The 22,500-nt window shown below is 36.8% G+C and overlaps 1 protein-coding gene across 2 annotated transcripts in view; it reads left to right on the top strand.

The window, feature by feature from the left end:
- Nucleotides 1–22,500, top strand: part of ADGRG2 (adhesion G protein-coupled receptor G2) — a 178,984-nt gene that overhangs the window by 126,973 nt on the left and 29,511 nt on the right. For both annotated transcript variants that reach the window (XM_007500817.3, XM_056808693.1), the window contains 7 exons: nucleotides 9,471–9,538; nucleotides 10,935–10,990; nucleotides 16,258–16,297; nucleotides 16,956–16,990; nucleotides 18,387–18,481; nucleotides 19,426–19,492; nucleotides 21,453–21,838. In XM_007500817.3, the coding sequence (XP_007500879.1) occupies nucleotides 9,471–9,538; nucleotides 10,935–10,990; nucleotides 16,258–16,297; nucleotides 16,956–16,990; nucleotides 18,387–18,481; nucleotides 19,426–19,492; nucleotides 21,453–21,838 (747 nt within the window). The remainder of the gene's footprint in view (nucleotides 1–9,470; nucleotides 9,539–10,934; nucleotides 10,991–16,257; nucleotides 16,298–16,955; nucleotides 16,991–18,386; nucleotides 18,482–19,425; nucleotides 19,493–21,452; nucleotides 21,839–22,500) is intronic.

Raw genomic sequence — 22,500 nt, 5'->3', positions numbered from 1 at the left:
GAAAGAAGATCTGGATCTGGAATTTAAGGATTCAGATTCAAATCCTAACTCTGCCCCTTAGGGTCTATGTGATATTAGGCAAGTTACTTATTCTTTCTGAGCTTCTGTTACCTTGACCATTTAAAATGACAGTGTTGGAAATCAATGATTTTAAAACTCCTTACTCCCTTTATATTCTCAAAAATTATTTTTTTTTAATTTTTATTGAATTAACTAATTTAGAATATTTTTCATGGTTACATGATACATGTTCTTTTACTCCCCTCTTCCCTCCCACCTCCTGGAGCCAACAAGCAATTCCACTGGGTTTTACATGTGTCATTGATCAAGACCTATTTCCATTTTATTAATGTTTGCAATAGAGTGATCATTTAGAGTGTGTATCCCCAATCATATCCCCATCGAACCATATGATCAAGGAAATGTCTTTCTTCTGCATTTCTACTCCCACAGTTCTTTATCTAGATGTGTATAGTGATCTTTCTCATGGGTCCCTCAGAATTGTCCTGGATCATTGCATTGCTGCTAGTAAAGAAGTCAATTACATTAGATTGTGCCACAGTATCTCTGTGTACAGTGTTCTCCTGGTTCTGCTCCTCTCACTCTGCATTAATTCCTGGAGGTCGTTCATTCCAGTTCACATGGAATTCCTCCAGTTCATTATTTCTTTCAACACAATAACATTCTATCATCATCAAATACAACAATTTGTTCAGCCATTCTCCAATTGAAGAGCAACCCCACATTTTCCAATTTTTTGCTACTACAAAGAGCATGGCTAAGAATATTTTTGTACACATATTTTCCCCTACTATCTCTTTGGGGAACAAATCCAGCAGTAGTATTACTTGATCAAAGGGCAGACAGTTTTTTAAAGACCTTTGGGCATAATTCCAAATTGCCTTCCAGAATGGTTGGATTAATTCACAACTCCACCAGCAATGGTTTAGTGTTCCACTTTTGTCACATCCCCTCCAACATTTATGACTTTCCTTTGCTGTCATATTGGCCAATTTGTTAGGTGTGGGGTGGTATCTCAGAGTTGTTCTGATTTGCATTTCTCTAATTATGAGAGATTTAGAACACCTTTTCATGTGTTTATTGATAGTTTTTATTTCTTTATCTGAAAACTGCCTATTAATGTCCCTTTCCAATTTGTCAGTTAGGAAATGGATTGATTTTTTTTTGTACAATTGGCTTACCTCCTTATTAATTATAATGTTTTCCAATGTTCCCAGCAGTTTTTGTCAATTAGTGGGTTCTTGTCCCAAATGCTAGGCTCTTTGGATTTGTTGTACACTATCTTACTGAGGTCATTTACCCCAAGTCTATTCCATTGATCCTCCCTTCTGTCTCTTAGCCAGTATCATATTGTTTGAATGACCACTGCTTTATAGTACATTTTAAGATGTAGTACTGCTAGGCCCCCATCCTTCACATTTTTTTTCATTAGTTCCTGTGATATTCTTGATTTTTTGTTCTTTCAAATGAACTTTGTTATAATTTTATTCTAATTCAATAAAAAAGTTTCTTGATAGTTTGACAGGTAAATTAATTTGGGTAGGATTGTCATTTTTATTATATTGGCTTGTCCTACCCATGAGCAATTAATATTTTTCCAATTATTTAGATCTAACTTTAATTGTGTGAAAAGTGTTATGTAGTTGTGTTCATATAATTGCTGTGTTTGTCTTGGCAAATAGATTCCTAATTATTTTATATTGTCTAGGGTTATTTTAAATGGAATTTCTCTTTCAAACTCTTCCCACTGAGTTGTATTGGAAATATATAGAAATGCTGATGACTTATGTGGATTTATTTTGTATCCTGCAACTTTGCTGAAGTTGTTGATTATTTCCACTATCTTTTTAGTTGATTCTCTAGGATTCTTTAAGTAAACCATCATATCATCTGCAAAGAGTTATAGTTTAGTCTCCTCATTGCCTACTTTAATTACTTCAATTTCTTTTTCTTCTCTAATTGCTATTGCTAGAATTTCTAGAACAATATTAAATAATAGAGATGATAATGGTCATCCTTGCTTCACTTCTGAGCTTATTGGGAAGGCTTCTAAATTGTCGCCATTGCAGATGATGCTTGCTGATGGTTTTAAATATATACTGTTTATTATTTTTAGGAAAGGCTCATCTATTCCTATACTTTCTAGTGTTTTCAATAGTAATTGGTGTTGAAAATATTTTTTCAAAGGCTTTTTCTGCATCTATTGAGATAATCGTGTGATTTCTATTGGTTTGGTTATTGGTCTGGTCAATTATATGGACAGTTTTCTGAATATTAAACTCTCCTTGCATTCCTGGTATAAATCCCACCTGATCAGAGTGAATAATAATAATAATCCTCATGATAACTTTCTGGAGTCCTTTTGCTAGTATTCTATTTAAGATTTTTTGGTTTTTGATCTGTTTTTTGGTTTGCCTGGCTTTGGAATGAGTACCATATTTGTATCATAAAAGGAATTTGGTAAGACTCCTTCTTTGTTTATTTTGTCAAATAGTTTGTATGGTATTGGGTTTAGTGGTTCCTTAAATGTTTGCTAGAATTCACTTGTAAATCCATCTGGCCCTGGGGACTTTTTCTTAGGGAGTTAAAACTCCTTGATGTTTTTTTCAATTTCTTTTTCTGAGATGGTATTGTTTAAGTATTCTATTTCCTCTTTAGTTAATCTAGATAATTTATATTTCTGTAGATACTCACCCATTTTACCTAAATTGTCATATTTATTGCCATATAATTTGGCAAAATAGTTCTTAATAATTACCTTAATTTCCTCTTCATGAGAGGTAAAGCTGTCCTTTTCATCTCTGATACTCTTAATTTGACTTTCTACTTTATTTTTATTAGATTAACCCGTACTTTATTTTATTTGGGTTTTTTTCAAAGTACCAGCTTGTATTCTTATTTATTACTTCAATAGTTCTTTTGCTTTCAATTTTATTGATTTCTTCTTTGATTTTTATGTTTTCTTATTTAGTTTTTATCTGGGGATTTTTAATTTGTTCTTTTTCTAGTTTTTTTAAGTTGCACTTAATTCATTGACCCAATTCATTGACCTATTCCCACCCCTCCCCTCTTATTTATTCCCCTCTTACTATAGTGACTTTTAAATGACTCCCCAACTTCTCCTTCCCTTGAATTGCTCCCCTCCCTACCAGCTCATTTATTACCCTTCTCCTTCTCTGTAGGGCACAATATAATTCTCTTCCTCAATGGATCTAATTGTTCTTCCCTCTCTGAGTCAATTTCAATGAGTGTAAGATTTAATTATTACCTGTCTTCAACCTCTTTCACCCTTCTATTGTATTGGTCTTCTCCCACCCTCCCCAATGTGCTTCTTTATGAAATATAAATTTGTCCCATTTTATCTCTTTTCCCACTTCTCTTAGTATTATCCTTTTTCACCCCTGATTTTTTTTTGACATAGCATCCTATACAGTTTATCACTGTATCCTCCAAGTATACTTCTAGTTACCCTGATGATAATAAAAATTTTTAAGAGTTACCAATATCATCTTTTCTTATAGGAATACAAATCATTTGAACTTACTGGGTCCATTTAAAAATATACTTTTTCCCTTTCTTAATTACCTTTTGGTAATTCTCTTGAGTTCTGTGTTTGGATATTAAATTTTCTGTTTAAGTCAGGTCTTTTCTTTAGGAATGCTTGGAAGTCATCTATTTTATAAAATGACCATACTTTCCCCTACAAGAATATAATCATTTTTTGTAATCTTAATATAATTGTCTATAATTTTATTTACCAATGCATGTCTAAAATATTAATAAATTACCAAAGTACAAAAAAAAGAATATAATCATTTTTCTTGGGTGGTTGATTCTTGGGTATAGACCCAGTTCCCATGCTTTCTGGAATATCATATTCCATGCTTTCTGGTCCTTCAGTGTGGATGCAGCCAGGTCCTGTGTTATCCTAACTGTGGCTCCAGGATATCTGAATGCTATTTTTTTAATCAACTTATAGTATCTTTTTCTTGATCTTGAAGTTCTTGAACTTGGCTATACCATTCTCAGGCATTGACAATTGGGGATTTAATGCAGGATGTGATCTGTGGATTCTTTCTATCTCCACTTTACCCTCTTGTTCAAGAATGTCAGGGCAGTTTTCTTGGATAATTTCCTGTAGAATGATGTCCAGGATTTTTCTTTTGTCATGTTTTTCTGGTAGTCCAATAATTCTTAAATTGTCTCTTCTGGATCTATTTTCCAGGTCTGTTTTATCAATGAAATGTTTCCTATTTTCCTCAATTTTTTCATTCTTTTGATTTTGTTTTACAGATTCTTGCTGCCTTGTGAAGTAATTTGCTTCTAGTTGTTGGATTCTAATTTTTAAAGACTGAATTTCATTCCTGCTTTTTGGTCATGCTTTTCATTTTGATCTGTTTTTCTTTGTAGATCATCTTTTGCTTTCTTTGCCTCATTTTCAAGTTGGTCAATTCTGTCTTTTAGGACACTATTTTCTTGTTTTAATTAATTTGCCTCTGTTTCCAGTTGGTCTCTTTTGCTTTTTAAGTTCTTTTCCCAATTTTCTTTAGCCTCTCTTAATTGTTTTTTGAATTGTGTTTTGAGTTCTTCCAAAGCCTGGGTCCAATTTGCTGGAGTTCCTGAGTTTTTGCTTGATGTTCTTTGATCCTCCTCTGTTCATTTGTTCTTTGTTCATTACCTGTATAGCTGTCAATTGTAATTTCTTGTTTCTTTTTTCTGCTGTTTACTTGTATTTTTTCCTTCTACCCCCACCCCCTATCAGTGACTGTAACCTTGCTCCTCTGTTTATTTGCTGGATCTGTGGGTTTGGGCTATTCTGTCCTGAAGAAGCTTCTTCTCTGCTCTGCTAATTAACTAGTTTAGGCTGATGGAGTTGACCTGTTGTTTTAATGAGCCCTGAGACCAGATCTTCCCCAGCTGCCAACAGAAGCTGCAGGTGAAAGTGAAGGCTAAAGGTAGTTACCCTCATCCTCCTCTCTACCCCTTTCAGCCAGCCACCTTCCTGCCAGGTGTCCCATCAGAGCCCTGCAGTAGTACCAAGGTACTCTGTCACAGATTCAGCCTTCACCCTGGGATCCCAGTCAGCTGGATTCTTTTTTTTTAAACCCTTACCTTCCATCTTGGAGTCAATACTGTGTATTGGCTCCAAGGCAGAAGAGTGGTAAGGGCTAGGCAATGGGGGTCAAATGACTTGCCCAGGGTCACACAGCTGGGAAGTGTCTGAGGCCAGATTTGAACCTAGAACCTCCGGTCTCAGCTGGGTTCTTACTGAAGATCTTAGCACAGTATGTGGGGGAGGGGTGTTGGAAATTGACCTTCCCTACCCTCTGAAGGCTTCTTATCTGCACTATTGATAGATGGGATTATGCCAGGCTGAGCTGATCTGCAGAGCTAGATGTGCCCTGAGACCAAAACCTCCAGAGGCAGAGGCCCAAGATGGAGAGGGGTGGATGAAGGCTGCAACCAGGCTCCTCTCTGATCCTCTCCTGCAGCTGTCTCCCTGCCAGCTGCGGTCAGAGCCCTGAGCCTCGAGTAGCTGTAGTAGCAAAGCACTCCCTCCAGACTGGAGCCCTCTCCCAGTGATCCTAGTCTCAGATCAGAGTCTCAGCACAGTAGGTGGGGAAAGGGTCCTAGGACCTTCTTTCTTTTCCTTAAACCCAAGAATTCAGCCTTCTCTGCATCCCTTTTAAGTTGAATGGAGAAGGAGGGTCCCCCAGCTCTGTCCTATTGTTGGATTGGTTCTTGTGTCCTCCTCAAAGGGCTTTGTTTTTGATTGGTGTGGAAGGGCTTTCACAGAGAACTTGACTTTTGCTGCTTCTAAATAGCCATCTTGATTCCTTCTCCATTCTCAAAAATTATTAAGGGCTCCCCCAAAGAGCTTTTGTTTATATCAACCTTAGCTATTAATATTTACCATATTAAAAATTAAAATAACTTAGTATTTTTATGAAAAGAATATCAATGTCCAAGTCCCTTTGAGAGAGCCTCTAAGATCCCCTAGGAGTCTGTAGCACTCCCTTTAAGTGTCCCTGGACAAGAATACTTCAAAGGTCTGTTTTAGCTCTAAATATGCTAGTGAAATCCTAGTGTTATTACACTGTCATTATTACATTACCAATTCCTTCCATTATCTCATGAGCATAGTTACTATCAAACCTGTTTCTTGTATAAAATTCCCTTTTAAGCCAACATGCAAAATAAATTCATAAATAACATATAACGTGGAAATTAAATGGTTATCTAATGCCAAGCACAAATCAACTCATTAAGCCAGGAGTCTGAAGCCTCAGTTTTACCAGGCTCATTTGATCACTGTTGCCAGTAATGTATTTTCCCTTCCCCAGCCCAAAGTATCCACTATTTTTAAAATTGAGGTGGAAATCTCATGAGAACATGCTATTCTTGAAACCTGAATGTTTTCTTTTTCTCCTGGGCCCCTGAAGGAAAGGAACGGCCACCCTCCTCACAGCGTCTTGGCATCAGGGCTGTTTCCTCATTAAAATCTATGAGGGCAAGCACAAAAAGATGACCAAAAATGTGTTTCAGCAATGAATTGGAGTGAGAGATCCCAGGCAAGGGAAAGAGAGAGGGCACTATCTGAGCACGCCATACTATTAAGGAGTCGGGAATTCAATAAGAGAAATGGGGTCAATCTGGGAGTATTTTCTGGGTCTACTCCCTCAGCTGTGGTCATCTTAACTTTTTAATAATTTATTTGAAAAGCCCAGCAAGAAGCTTTTAAGTAATATAAGATCAGCCTTGGTTAAGGAAGAGAGCAGTTTCATGTAAACAACTCATTTTGGATCCAAATATTACAGTAAGCAAATGAAAAATTTACAGGTTTGAACTGTGCTCTGGGCGCGATGTTCCTGGTAGAGCCTGGCGAGAAAATATTGGCTGGTTTGTTTTTTTTTATTTTGAAAGAAAATAACAGACCTGTGATTTTATTGGTGTAGAAATGGCTTTTGCTGATGCAGATTGGCAGCTGCTCTATAAGGTATTATCCTAAGAGGTCACCTGGGCCACTGAGAGGTTAAGAGAACCAAGAGCAAGTCAATCAACAACATTTATTCTAAGCAAAGCCTACATCCCAGGCAATGTGCTAAGTGCCAAGGATACAAAAGTAATAAAGAAACAGACCCTCAAGGAGTTTACATTCTTTTAGACATATTCAAAATGATTTGTCCTTAGTCAAAAGGCTAGTATGTGTCCAAGGTAAGACTTGAACTCAGGTTTCCCTACTCCAAGCCATGTCCCTGCTCTCAAGAAGCTCATTGTCCAATGGAGGTCTTGCAAAAACTAGGTACAAACAAGCTATAAACCAGACAAATTCGAAATCAGCAGCAGAGGAAATAAGAAGGATGAGGAAAGGCTTCCTGTAGCAGGTGACACTCCATTGAATGTACACGCCACTTTTCTATCTCCTTAATAGAATTTATCATCTCTTTAACATCATGCATTGTACATACCTCTCACCCTCTGCAAAATCAAATAACTATAATGCCCCTTTGTTTCCCCCCCTTGTGTCGGTGCTTTATTTTGTTAGTTTAAATGAAAGAACCCTAAAGTGTATATGGTAGCTATACAATGCTTTCTAAATGGTGCAAAAATTGAGATTCATTCAAATAATCATTCATTTCAAGTAAAAGAGGCAATGAGGTAGAGTAGAAAGAACCCAGGAATTGGAGACAGAATTATTGGGTTCAAGATTCCGCTTTGACACTTACTGGTCCAGTGCTTGGCACATGGTGCTGTTCCATCATTCAGTTCTGTCCAACTCTACATCAGTGCAAAGACTGTCCATGGGGTTCTCTTGTCAAAGATGTTGGAGTGCTTTGCCACTATTTCCTTTTCCAGGGGACTAGGCAAACAGAGGTTAAGAGACTTTCTGAGAGTCACACAGTTAATATCCAAAGCTGGATTTGAACTCCGATCTTCCTGACTCCAGGCCCAGTATTCTATCCACTTTGCTATCCACCTTGCTAAAGTGCTAGAGATATACTCTTTTTAAAAGGCAAACAAAGAACGGTCCTTGTTCCCACTCAATCAATTAAATATTCATCATATTACCATAATATAGTAGTTGGCAAATGCCATGCAATACACAGATGTGAGACAGTAGTAGCTCCAGGCTTGCCCCTCAATTTACCCTCAATTCTCTAGAGGCTTCAGTTTGGACTTTCCCCAAAGTACCATGTTGACTCCAGCAAGAATTCGGAACCTTTTTTGTGTTTTGGAGCCCTTTGGCAGTCTGGTGAGATCCTTGGATCCCTTCTCAAAACAATGTCTTCTGTTTTGTTTGTTTGGGTTTTTTCCAGTTCATAATTAAAGGAAATACTAAGTTTCTTTTTTTTTTAATAGTATTTTATTTGATCATTTCCATGCATTTTTCATTAAAGACAAAGATCATTTTCTTTTCCTCCCTCCCACCCCCCGTAGCCGACGCGTGATTCCACTGGGTATCACATGTGTTCTTGATTCGAACCCATTGCCATGTTGTTAGTATTTGCATTAGAGTGTTCATTTAGAGTCTTTCCTCTGTCATGTCCCCTCAGCCATTGTAGTCAGGCAGTTGCTTTTCCTCGGTGTTTCTACTCCCTCAGTTTGTCCTCTGCTAAGTTTCTTTTAAAAGTTAGTTAGAATATGAAAAGTAATTTTTCCCCATTCAAATTCATGGACTCAGGTTGAGAAGCTCTGCCTTAAAATCTAATCACTATGCTCCAATGAAAGGTTTTTTTTCTTTTTAATCCTTAACTTCTCTCTAAGAATCAATGAGTTTCAGTGCAGAAGAGTGGTAAAGCCTAGGTATTTGGGATTAAGTGACTTGCCCAGATCACACAGCTATGAAGTATCTGAGGTCAAATTTGAACCCAGGACCTCTCAACTCCAGATCTAACCACCAACCTACTTAGAGGTCCAGGAAGGGGCTGTCTTGCATTTGTTCTTCACATAAGGATTTGGAAAATACTAAAATTCTTAATAATTGCTTGAAACCCCTATTAGGATAGTATGCTAAGTAGCATTCATACAATAAACTTTGAGAGCAGAGACTATTTTTTGTTTTCTTCTTTGCCTTTCTTTATTTCCCAAATACTTAGCAACATGCCTGGTGCAAAGTAAGTGCTTAATAATTATTTAGGCAGCTAAGTGGCTCAGTAGATAGAGAGCAAGGCCTGGAGATGGAAAGTTTGGGGTTTAAATGTGACCTCAGACACTTCCTAGCTGTGTGACCCTGGGCAAGTCACTGCTTAGCCCTTAACACTCCTCTACCTTGGAACCAAAACACTATCTAAGATGGAAGGTAACAGTAAATAAGGGTTAAAAAAGAAAAAAGACTGTGACAAAGATCCAAACATAAGATGTGAATGGTTTTATATTTTAAAATTTTAACTATAATCAGCCTTCATTTTTTAAGAACACAAATTTCAAAGTTTTTATTTGTTTTTCAGTGTTCTATAGAGGTGAGGTGATATTGGAAAACCATGAAGAAAGCAATATTACTCAGAATGTGAACATGGTAGGTTTTATTATTCTTGAAATCTAAGGGGAAAAACACTTCTTTGGTTATCCTTAGTAATAAATTAACTTTTGTTTACATAACTTTGAGACCAAAGGAGGTTATGGCAAATATATTTTATTGGAAGATGAATTCCCAGTGAAGAAAAGTCCCTCTATCATTGCAAATCATTTTACTGCAATAAGACAGCATATTGAGAGATTAATGAATTGATCAGTGGTACACAGGCAATTTGTATCAAAAATGAAATGTGACCTCTAGAGAGAGAGAGAGAGAGAGAGAGAAACAGAGGGAGAGAGAGAGAGAGAGAGAGACAGAGAGAGAGAGAGAGAGAGAGAGAGAGAGAGAGAGAGAGACAGAGAGACAGAGAGACAGAGAGAGAGGGAGACAGAGAGACGGAGAGGGAGACAGAGAGAGACAGAGAGAGAGGGAGACAGAGAGAGAGACAGAGAGACAGAGAGACAGAGAGACAGAGAGAGAGAGAGAGAGAGAGAGAGAGAGAGGGAGGGAGGGAGAGACAGAGAGACAGAGAGACAGAGAGACAGAGAGACAGAGAGACAGAGAGAGAGAAGGTCTTCTGGGCCCCAAGGCTCATTCTATTCCACCTGATGTACTTATGAATTTAATATGTAATATATAAAAATTGATACAAGTTTAAATAATGACTTCCACAGAACTGCTGGTTTGGTAAGTACCACAGTTGGTTATGAGTTCCTAACAATCAAAACATTTTCTTAACTTTTAGTTTTCCCATTTGCAGGAGGAGGAAACGCTTAATACAATCTTATTTTGTTATTACTAGAAAACACAAACTACCTTAGAAACCCCTCAATAAGAAGGAATAGAATTTAATCCAATCCAACATTATTTTATATCTTTCTGAAGCTGTTCCCATTCCAGCCAATTGTCTTGAAATCCAGTGCCTGGCATTGAAGGATTGACCAACTGTAGAATACTCTAGGTTGTTCTCTGGTATTCCAGAAATTCTTAGTCTGCTTCTTGGGCTCTTCTTCCAGAATCTGGGCATTATTTTATTATTGTGAGAACTTTAGGGATCTAGCTTAAACTCATTACAATACAATGGCCAGAACACCCTAAGGGGAGAAAGACTCAAGAACCTAACTTCCATGGGATCTTCAGAATTTGGTATGTAAGAAACAGATAACTTAGACTTGCTCTGTTTAGCCAGCTCTTGTCCAGATCTAAGAAACGCAGGTCAATGAGAACAGAGATGATCATTTGAGTAACAACATTCAGTTCACAAATAGAAATCCAGTTCTCTATTCTTTTAGATGGGACTGTGGAAGGAAGCAACAAAGAAATAATACAGCTTCCTGTTAAAATGTGAAAATGTGAGGTACAGTGTTTCATTTTGGACTTTTTATGCTTCTGACAGAACCAGGATGCAGTCAATGACACTTTAATTGAGGATCTCTCACTAAACAAAACAAAGTAAGTAATTTATTGTTAGCTGATTCTCCTAAAATAATAGTCAGTCCTCTTTTCTTTGGGGACTAGCATCAAAGAAAGAGAAACATCATAAATCGGCTTCATTTGGTTACATATATAGTTACTGAACACCAAATTATATGGTGCTATCCTGTTATTGTGGTGCCCAAATGGGTGATAGTACTGATGCCATTGGCATTTGAGATTCAGCAAGATTTATTAGTCACTTTTATGAAAAGAATGATTGTTACAACTGTAGAATTAATTCTGTTCATCCCAAGAAAACTGTTTAACTACATCCTGATGTCAAAAAAGGCCATAGTTGATCAGTTCTACAAAGACCTAGTGTAATAAGGGACTATTTAGATTGGTAATTGATAACTAAAGATCAGGCTGTTACCTACTTCTTCCTCCCTTCCTCCCTTTTCCTCCCTCCCTTCAGCCTCCCTTTCCCTCCCCTCTCCCTTCCTTCTTCTTCTTCTAAATCAACTCAGGGTAAGTTGATGAAGTCTCAAATGAAAACTCTTTTCTTTATCTTAAGTAAGGGGCTTTTTTGGGGAAGACAGGAAAGGATAAGAAATGGAGGTAAGAGGGTTGGGGATTTCCCTAATACTACAATGAGTCTTAGGTTGGAGGACGGTGGAATATTTCAATTGGGAGAAATGGCTGATAGGTCTGGAATTTCAGTCACTATCACAACAGAGCAAATCAGATAGAGATCCGGACTTTTGTCCTTCTTTCTTCTGTCTTCAAAGACCACCTTCCTTTCTTCAGTCTCCAAAGTCAAGAGAAAAACAACCTTCTTCCCTCTTTCAAACCAGAAAGTTGCAGCCATCAGTTGGTTTGCCTCCAACTGCTTCTCCTTGGTCAGATTCCAAATCAGAATACTCTCGTTTGAATGACAGGTCATCAGTCACAGCTACACCTGCATGCTTTCCCACTTTCTCTCTTCCATACTACCCATCTTCTAGATATTTCCTCAAAAAATGACATCACATTCATCATAGGGGATTAGAATGCTTAAGTAGAATGTCAAAAAAAATAATTGCAATAATAGGAAAGTTTGGCCATGAAATACAAAATGAAACAATGCAGAAACTAGCAGGGTTTTGTCAAGATAATTTTCTGGTCATAGCAAACACTCTTTTTCATCAAAAGGCTACTATACACATGTATATCACCAGATGATCAATATCAAAATCCAATTGATTATATAATTTGCACTCAAAGGTAGAAAATGTAGATATACTCAGTTAAACAAGCTCAGATAATGAACTTCTTATTGCCACATTTAGAATTCAGTTGAAGAAAGTAGGGAAAATCATTAGACCATATAAATATGACCTAAATAATATCCCTTAAGAATATGACATAGATGTGATGAATAGACTGAAGGGATTAGCTCTGGTAGATAGAGTGCTTGAAGATGTATGGGCAAAGTTTCACAATATTGTATAGAAGCCAGCAACAAAAAATATTCCAAAGGAAAAAAAAAGAGCAAGAAACCAAAATGGCTGTCTAATGAGGCTTTACAAATAGCTGTGGAAAGAAGAAAAGCAAAATGGAAAGGAAAATAGAAAAGATATCCAACTAAAAGCAGAATTTCAAAGAATAATAAAGAGAGGTAAGAAGGTTTTCTTCAATGAGCAATACACAAGAAAAATAGAAGAAAATGAGAGAATGGGAAAGGTAAGAGAGCTCTCAAAAAATTAGAGCTATCAAGAAAATGTTTTGTGCAAAAATGGATACAATAAAAAATGAAAATGGTAGGATCCCAACAGAAGTAAGAGAGTTTAAGAAGTGGTAAAAATATACAAAGAAACTCTACAGGAAAGATCTTAATATCACGAATAACTATGATGGTGTAGTTACTGTTCTAGAGCCATACATCCTAGAGAATAAAGTCAAATGGGCCATAGGAAGCATCACTAACAATAAAGGCTAGTGAAGGTGATGGATTCCAGCTGAACTATTTAAAATCCTAAAAGATGATACTATACAAATGTTGCACTCAATATGCCAGCAAACTTGGGGAACTAAACAGTGACCACTGGATTAAAAAAGATCAGTTTATGTTTCAGTTCTAAAGAAAAGCCATGTCAAAGAATGTTCAAATTACTGAACAGTTGTGCTCATTTCACTGCCAGTTAGGTTGTGCTTAAGATTATGCAAGCAAGGATTCAACAATATGTGAACCAAGAATCACTAGAAATACAGGCTAGTTTTTAAACAGGCAGAGGAACTAGAGACCAAATTGTTAACATTCCTTGGATTATGGAATAAACAAGGAAGTTCCATAAAACATTTACTTTTTCTTCATTGACTACACTAAAGCCTTTATGTGGATCACAACAGACTGTAGCAAGTCCTCAAAGAGATAAGAGTACCAGGTCATCTTGCTTGTCTCCCAAAGAGCATGTAATGCAGGTCAAGAAGCAATGGTTAAGAGAACTGCATGCTGAAGGCTAAGATGGTGGAGTAAAAGATGCTCTGCTTCCCCATTCCTCCATGCACACACAAAAATAAAACAAATCACCTCAAAACAAAGGAAAGCTGGCAGAATACATCTCACTGCGGTGAGAGGAGAGAGCAATTCAAACAACACAGCATCTGCAAGAATCAGAAGATCTTGGAGCAGCTCATGACTCCCTGCAGGGGCAACAAAACTGAAGAATGCTGATGAACCCAGGTGGAGCTATTCCAAATGTCATTAGAGCCCAGGGGCTACAAAGGAACAGAGAAATGGAACTGCAACTATAGTAACCTATCCACTTCCACATGGCAGCAGAGTACCTGAGGCAACAGAGCCCAAAACAAGGAAACTGTCCAGGCCTGGACATTTGGCAGAGGAAGGAAAGTAGCGGATGGGGACCAGAATAGCCCACAAAACAATGGGGGAATTCATAGCATGGGATGCTGAATATAACTGGATGAAACAAAGCTGTTTTGTCCCAGAATAAGCCATCTGGGCCACCTCCTTGACCAACATCTATGAGGAACAAGGGTTGCCAGTCCTACCCCAAATACCAGAGAAGTGTACTCTACAAGCTTGGAGCATGCCCTCTACCCTAAGAATAGAGAAGAGCCTCAACAGATAGGGTAATGAAAAGAAAAAAAAATTAGATAAATGAGAAAAAGACACACACACACACACACACACACACACACACACACATACATCACACACACAAACCCTGACCTTATGAAGTTACTTAGACCAAAATATTAACTCAGAAGAGAACAACAATGCCAAAAACAAAACATGTTTAGTTTCAAAGGAAACTGTGAAAGGATATCAGGCCTCAAAAGAATCCTTGGAAGAACATGAAAAGAAGTTAAAAACAAAATATTAAAAGAATTGGTAAAAAAAAATTCAAACTTAGAAAGAAGCAACAATTAGAACCAAATATGGAACAATTGGTTTAAGATTGGAAAAGAAGTACAAGGCTATATGTTGTCACTGTATTTATTTAACTTATATGCAGGATACATCATGTGAAATGCCAGGCTGGATGAATCAAAAGCCAGAATTAAGGTTTTATTTCATCTCAGATATGCAGATGATATCACTTGCAAAGAAGAATTAAGAACTCTCTTAATGAGGATGAAAGAAAAATATATAACCTGGCTCTAAGCTTAATATTAAAAAAAAAAACTGATCGCATCACTTCCTGGCAAATAGAGGGAAAAGAAGTGAAAGACAGTGTCAGATTTTGTATTCTTGGGCTCAAATATCACTGCAGATGATGACTACAGTCATTCAATTAAAAGATGCTTGTTCTTTGGAAAGAGAGCTAAGACAAATATGGACTATGCATTAAAAAAACAGAGGCATTACCTTGCCAACAAACAGCCATATAGTCAAAGTTTTGACTTTTCCAGTAGCAATGATGACTGCAAGAGTTGGATTATAAGAAAAATGGAGCACTGCAGAATTAACACTTGAATTGTGGTGCTGGAGAAGACTTCTAAAAGTCCCTTCCTTGTACAACAAAGAAGTCAAATCAGTCAATAATCAAAGAAATTAACTGACCGATCTGAAGGACAAATATTGAAGCTGAAGCTTTGACCAGATAAGAAGAAGGACTCATTGGAAAAGATCCTTATGTTGGTCAAATGAAAAGGAGATGGCAAAGGATGAGATAAATAAATAGTGTCATGGAAGCAATGAACAAGGGGCTGCCATGCTATGGTCCATGGACCAGAAACAGTGTTGAATAAACAACAGAATCAATGCCCTTTTTGTAGGGACAAACTCATTAAACATCATTGCAAGTTCCCTGAGGGCAGGGATTGCCTTTTGCCTCTTTTTGTATACCTAGAATTTAGCACAATATCTGGCGCATCAGAGGCTCTTAATCAATGTTGATGAATTGAAATGAATTGAAATAAAAGATCATTGAAGGGGAAAATATATTCAGAAGGGGGGAACTGGTTTTTAGTCATCTGAAGGATGTCTTAAGTATCAGGACATTTTACTCACATACTTTTGGGAATAATACATAGTTCAGGGTTCCTATAACTCACTAGCTATGCCTATGTTGTTGGGTAACCATTCCTGAATTTTCTCTCTTCTTAGCCCCAGGCCCCAAACTTGTCCATTTTGAATGCTTTAGTATGAATTAACTTCTCGGATTTTTTTTATTCCAAGCTACTAACCCTAGGAAGAGAACTGCTTTGCTTTTTTCAATGAGGGAGAGTTAACAACGATGGAGGAAGGAGATCTAATTCTGAATCATGGGAACTTTTCAGGAAATAAACCTGAAGAGAATATTAGGGGTGTTGATGCTAGACAGAGTAGGGAGGGAAAGCTGACCTGTAAGATGCCTACAGGGTTTGAAAAGGAAGTCTTAACAAGTGGAATCAGGTAATAGAATGGGAAGTGGGAGAACATGAAGGACCAATTTCCTTTTCTTGCAAATTTTGCCTAGTACTGACCCAGACTCTTTCCCTTTGTGATCCCAGGACTGAATATTTGTTTGCATACTTGTGTTGAATAGCAAATTCTATAGATGAACTGAAATTCAGGTCCTTTTTTCTTGTTATCTTTGGAATTACTTCCTCAATGAAGCTTACCTTTGACTAAACAGACCCTGATAACAACTTTCCCCCAGATCACGTAGTTTGTCTTGCAACTCTGATGTCACTGATTCTCTTAATATCAACATAATAAATGCTTTCATATAGAAGAAATTGAAATCTACTTAATCAATGAAATTATTTAGCAGTTTTCTTAAATTGAGTTAATTTTAAATCCTCTTATTTTATAGAATTTCAGAACTCAAAAAATCACTGAAAAGCCTAAGTGAGGTAATAATGATTATTTCTTGGGTTTCTTCATTAGTGTGGGTACTTAGAATTGGGGATGTGGGAAGAACAGTAAGGAATATTGTTGTACTGTGTTTCTGGGAAAATATGTATCATTCTCTTCAAATTTCCAAAAATGTTGATGTAGAAGGGGGATTTGATATGTGCTGCTCCAAAAGGTAGGACTAGAACCATTATATGAAAGTTCCAGTTAGATGGAATTGAGCTCAGGATGAGAAAGATCTCCTTAATCATTTGAACTGTCCAATAGCAGAATGGATTAATTCATTCAGCAAAGTGGTTATATATGTGTGTGTATAAATATATGTGTAATTTTATAAATTTATGTATAGGGTATATTTATGTGTAAAACCATGTTACTATATATACATGTATATGTAGAGGTGCATGTGCATATACACATATCTTCACATGTATGAATATGTGTATATATGTGTACGAATATATAAATATAGATTATTATCATCAAGCACTCCATTGTGGAGGTATTAATGTGGAGCCTAGATCTGGTAGGGTTACTTTGGGTAGCTAGAGAAAATAACTTCAAATCTTTTGTGTTTCTTAAGTCCTGTATGAATGTCTGGATTCAAGTACTTAACAGATTTCATTTTGCCAAAATAACATCTTTTTCCCCTTTCAGTCATATTTCATAACATGTGGGACACAGAACCAAAGGTCAGTCATTTTGTCCAACTTCCTTCCATTCTATTCTATAACTTTTAATAGAAATTAAATATTTGCCAGTTCTAGTTATGCCTATTTGCCTCATCTCTAATTGAGGCTCTTGTAATTATTCTGTAGATAACCCAAGAGATATAAGTTCATGTATTTTGATTCTCATCTAGATTGGATCCCACTGGTATAAATAAGGTCTTTTGTCATCTTTAGCCTTGAGTGCCACCATCACCATAGTAGCAAAGACATGTGTCTGGGCACCATTGGCAGACTAAGGCATAACAAAGGAGAAGGAAAAAGAAAAAGAGGGAAAGTTAAAGGAATAGTAGGAAAAGTCGAGGGGCAGGGAGTAAGAGAAGAGAAGGAGTGAAGAAGGAGAGAGATAAAGGGGGAAAAGGAAAGACATACCTATAGAAATGATTTAGGTGTTTACTTTGATCTGTGTTTCCTATCCCAACTAATATTCCTGAATATAAAAACCAATAGTTTAAGGGTAGGAATCTCAAATTTTCTGGAGTGTTTATGCTAGCAAGAAAAACAAACCTATAGCATTATTCTTCATTCATCTCATGTAAATGGACATGCATAATTTTGCCTTAAATGAAATAATATGTTGGATTGGACTTCTGTAAATCTAAGCTGCTAGGAGTAGGAGCAGTAACGGCAGCAGTAATAATAGTAGTATAATTATAATTATTATAATCAAGGCTTTTCATCTTATATATATAATATATAATGTTATATTATATATGTAAAATAATATATAATAATATATAATATATAATGTATAATATAATATAATAATAAATTATAATAAATTATAATAATAAATCTTAAACTATAAATAATTATTATAATAATAAAACAAAACAAAAATGCAAAGCCCCTTCAATGATGAGCAGAGATATTCAGACTAGAAACATAAGACACCTGGAGGAGCTTTTGTTTTCTATCACTAGAGGAAATCTACTCACATCTCTGCCACTGTCTTTCATTACCACCAGAGAAGTATGTACTTTGTTCACTATATGCATATATGTACATTTAATATACGTACCTGTATATGTATATATACACATGTAAATATATAGAAAAGGAGGCAGAAAAACATTGTAAAAGTTTCTCATCATCATTAGGTTTGGAAAAAAAGGTAAAGAATACAGGGCTAATGCAGAAGTTTGTTTCATATTACTCTACACTTTTGTAATAGCTTTAATCTTTCTTGCCTTCTCATTGGGTGGAAAAAGAAAATAATTTAACACTGAAAAAATAATAAAGTCTGCTTAAAATATTTTCATGTATACATGTATTTCTACACATATATGCTTATATTTCAAACTTCTCAAAATCCTGGTCAGATAGACAATTCTTTTTTGGATTTCTTTCCACACTTTAGCATATCAAATTGTACGTTCACAATCAAAGTGAATATGACAGTGAACATCTGCCCCTTGCTGGTTACCTTAAAGAGAATAGAGGTGCGTCTCATAGGTATGTCATGTTTATTCTTATTGCGTTCTTCATTTTCAAATTGCTTACTCCTTGAAGAAAACCTGTTTTATGGGAAGCATCATGGCGTGTTAGATAGAGAGTTGGCCTCAGAGCCAGGAAGTCTTTGGTTCAAGTCTGACCTCTGGCATATATTGATTATAAAACCCTTGGAAAGTCACTTAGCAGCTCCATATCTCAGACAGCTCTCTATGACAATGAGCTGTGGAGCTGGTGCTGCCCTACATCCTTAGAATTTCTTCATCGAAGAGTTCCCTGCACCAATGAAATCATAGGGTCAGGTCCGCTTCCTGTACTCTTATTTTAACCATGAAAACACAATTTATATTAGAAGTTATGAGTGAAATAAATCGGATTCCTTTACACCACACATGGTCACTGGAGAGAAATAAAGAATTCTTCATGTGTCAGCAGGACATGTGCTCAATAGTGAGTATGTTATTATTTTTTTAATCTACAAAGGAATAAAGCAGAAGCCACCTTATGTGATCAATCAATTGATAAGCATTGATTAATAAGTACAACAATGTACAAGCATTGTACTAGGCTCTAGGAATACAAAGACAAAGCCTACATGGCATCAGTATAACCTGATTCCGGCTATTAGATTACAAATTGCTGTATAGTTCTATATATACGACTGAGAACCAATGGAGAGGCAACATGGAATAATGGATAGGTCACAAGACTTGGAGTCAGGAAGACGTGGGTTTAAAGTCAGCCGGAGATATTTGGGGACAGAATAACCCTAGGTAAATCGTGCCTCAATTCTCTCATATGTAAAATGAGGGAGTTGGTTTCAGTAGCCTCTAAGATCCCTTGCATCTCTATATCTATGATCATTTGAGGAATTCTTTTGTAAATAACAGTGTCAAAATCAGGATGGTTAACAAGAATTCATATTCTTTTCTTTCTGTACAATTTAGAACAGTGCTGTTGCTCCTTCAAGACACATTGCCCTTCGAGTAGCAAAGAACTAAAAGAATTGCAATGGTATGTAAACAGTTCTATCACTTAATAATTCATATGTAATACATAAATTCATACATATATCCATATATATATAAAGTGTTTAAAAGAACATCCAATTTAGTTCATCTCTAATAACAGTGGGTAAGAGTTTCTGGAATTACACATTGAAGTGATTTTAATTTAAGATGATACACTGAGGGCAGCTGGCTTGCTCAGTTGATAGAGAGATGGGAGGTCCTAGCCTCAGATACTTCCAGCTGGGTAACCCTGGGTAAGTGACTTCATCCTGTTTGCCTTGATTTCCTATCCTGAAAATGAGCTGGAGGAGGAAATGGCAAACCACTCAACAAAACCTCAAATGGGGTCACAAAGAGTCGGACACGACTGAAAAAACAACTGAGCCACAACAAAAATCACCTGTTAACATGCCAAACACTCAGCCAAGAGCTGGGGATATAAATGCAAAAAATGAAACAAATCTACTCTTTAAGAGCTTTCATTTTAATGAGGTGAACAAGTACATAGAAGTAGATATCATATAAATATAAATTATATATAAGTAGATATAGAATAAATTAGAATCCCTCAAATCCCAGAGAAGCCTTTGCTAATGGGTGAAATTCTGGGCAGCTAGGTAGTGCTGGGGGTAGAGTGCTGGCACTGGAGTCAGGAAGACTTATCTCCCCCAAGTGCAAATCTGGCTTCAAACACTTCCTAGCTATGCGACCCTAGGCAAGTCACTTAACCCTGTTTGCCTCAATTTCCTCATATGACAATTGAGCTAGAGAAGGAAATGACAAACCACTCCATTATCTCTGTCAAGAAACCTCAAATGGGGACACAGAATTGGACATGACTGAAGAGCAACTTAACAACGACATTTAAAAATAATTTGGTTTGAGAGAAAGGTCCTTAGCAGTTGGAGTTATCAGCTTCATGTAGATCATGGGGCCCCAGCTAAAAGAAAGGCAGAATTCTATGAGGCAAAGGTGAGGAGGGGGTCCTTTCTAGGTCTGTAGGGCAGTCATTGCAAAGAGAAAATGGACTCAAACTTGACCTCAGACACTTCCTAGCTATGTGACTCTGGGCAAGTCAATAAATATCTGAACACCTGACAAAAGGATCCACTGGAGAAGGAAATGGCAAACCATCCCAGTATCCTTGCCAAGAAAACCCAGTGGATAGTTGTGGCCTATATGGGTCACAAAGAATCAGACATGACTGAATAACTGGCCATGACTTCCATGCATATTTAGATACAGATATAATGTATTTATTTATTTTTGTGATGTTTAGTAATGAGAGACTAGCTCTATGTGAAAACCATCAGACCTTGATTTATATGTGAGCTTGGCTTTAAAAAACACCATTCTTTAGGCAACCAAGCCAACAATTACAGTTATATTCACAGCCAGTCTTGAAATAATATGCAGCAACACTTGCTCTTTGAGTAATTAAACATATGCCAAGAATGAAGGAATTATGGGAGAGAGGGGAGGGAAGAAACTAAATACACAGGTGATTTATTGTTACTTTCATCTGATTTATCTGTCGAAAAATTTAGGACATAATAATTGCTAAGATTTTTATAGTATATTAAGGTTTGCAAATTGCCTCACAAATATTACCTCATTTTATCTTCATTACTACCCTGGGAGGTGATGCTGGCATTGTCTCCATTTTTCCAATGAGGAAACTGAGGCTGAGAAATTAAGTGACTTGCCCAGAGATACCCTGTTTACATGTCTAAGGCAAGATTCAAACACTAGTCTTCTTAGCTGCCTCTAGATTTCATTCATTCTGAGTATTGTGGTAGAGGTAGCGGGAGATATAAGCATTGAGGCTGGAAGTGGCAGAATTCTATCATCAGCCCCCACAACTATAGTAAATTTCAAAAGGGCCCAATTTGGTGTGCTGCAGGTGATTCTCTAAAATCTTCCATCATGGCTCACGTTGTTTTCTTGGATTTGTTTGTTTTTAGTGATCTACAAGACCCAGTCATCTGTCATGAAGAATCCAGTCATGCACTCAGTCCATTTTTTCCTGCTCCTGACAAATCTATTCCACCTTCTCCTCTTGCTACCCTTTCCTCCAAAGTTGGTCCTATTTATATTCCTCCAAATATGTCATCTGGGAATAGACTCAGTACACCTTTCATTCAGTCTGCAACCTGGGAAATTCACACTTCTCCCACTCAACCATCCAGTCAAACTGTCATTGGGCTGCCTCAACCAGAATCTTCCACATCAACCACCCCTGAAACCATACCTTCCTCCACAACTCCTTCTATCAACTCTTCAGTCTCATCTATCACCGTCTCTACTTCTGTTACTGATGCTTCAACTAGCCTACCTCATGGAATTACAGGTAAGTATGAAAATAAAATAAAATATGGAGCTATTAGCCTTCTGGGTAGCAATTTTTTCAGTTAAACTGTGGCATTTTTCCTGAGGGAACTAGATTGCACAGGGAATGAACTATTGGAATCGGTGTTAGGAAAAGTTGACTTTGAATCCTGCATCATATATATACTTACTAGCTGTGTGATCCTGGGGGAACCATTTTGTCATTCAGGCTCAGTTTCCTCATCTGTAAATTGGGGGTAATAATAGTATCAACTTCAAAGGATTGTGGTGAAAATAATGAATAATTATGTAAAGCTCTTTGCAAACCTTGAAGTACTATAGGAAAAAGAGCTATTATGTTTTAAAACAACACTGAAAGCATGTCCCATCACAGTTTAAAATCTGCTTCCCACAAAATCATTATTAAAATGCAAATAAAAATGAACTTGGCTTGTTTTGACCAAGATATGAAATGAAGATAAAGAGACACTTCATTTGACAAGAGTAGGATATTACTTATAAGTTTCCTTTTCCTAGCGAGGGACAGGAGAGGCAAAAGTATAAAAAAACTATTTTAAACATCCCAAGCATGAATGAAAAGCAACAATTTATCTCCTTGAGTATTTATTAAGTTGCAGAAAAGAGTAAATGGAGGCAAACCAAGCACGGAAGGAAACCAAAACC

Source organism: Monodelphis domestica, chromosome 8 (assembly GCF_027887165.1).
Source record: "Monodelphis domestica isolate mMonDom1 chromosome 8, mMonDom1.pri, whole genome shotgun sequence".
Taxonomy (NCBI): Eukaryota; Metazoa; Chordata; class Mammalia; order Didelphimorphia; family Didelphidae; genus Monodelphis; species Monodelphis domestica.
Note: the sequence above shows the minus strand (reverse complement) of the source record. Positions and strands in the feature narration are given on the sequence as shown.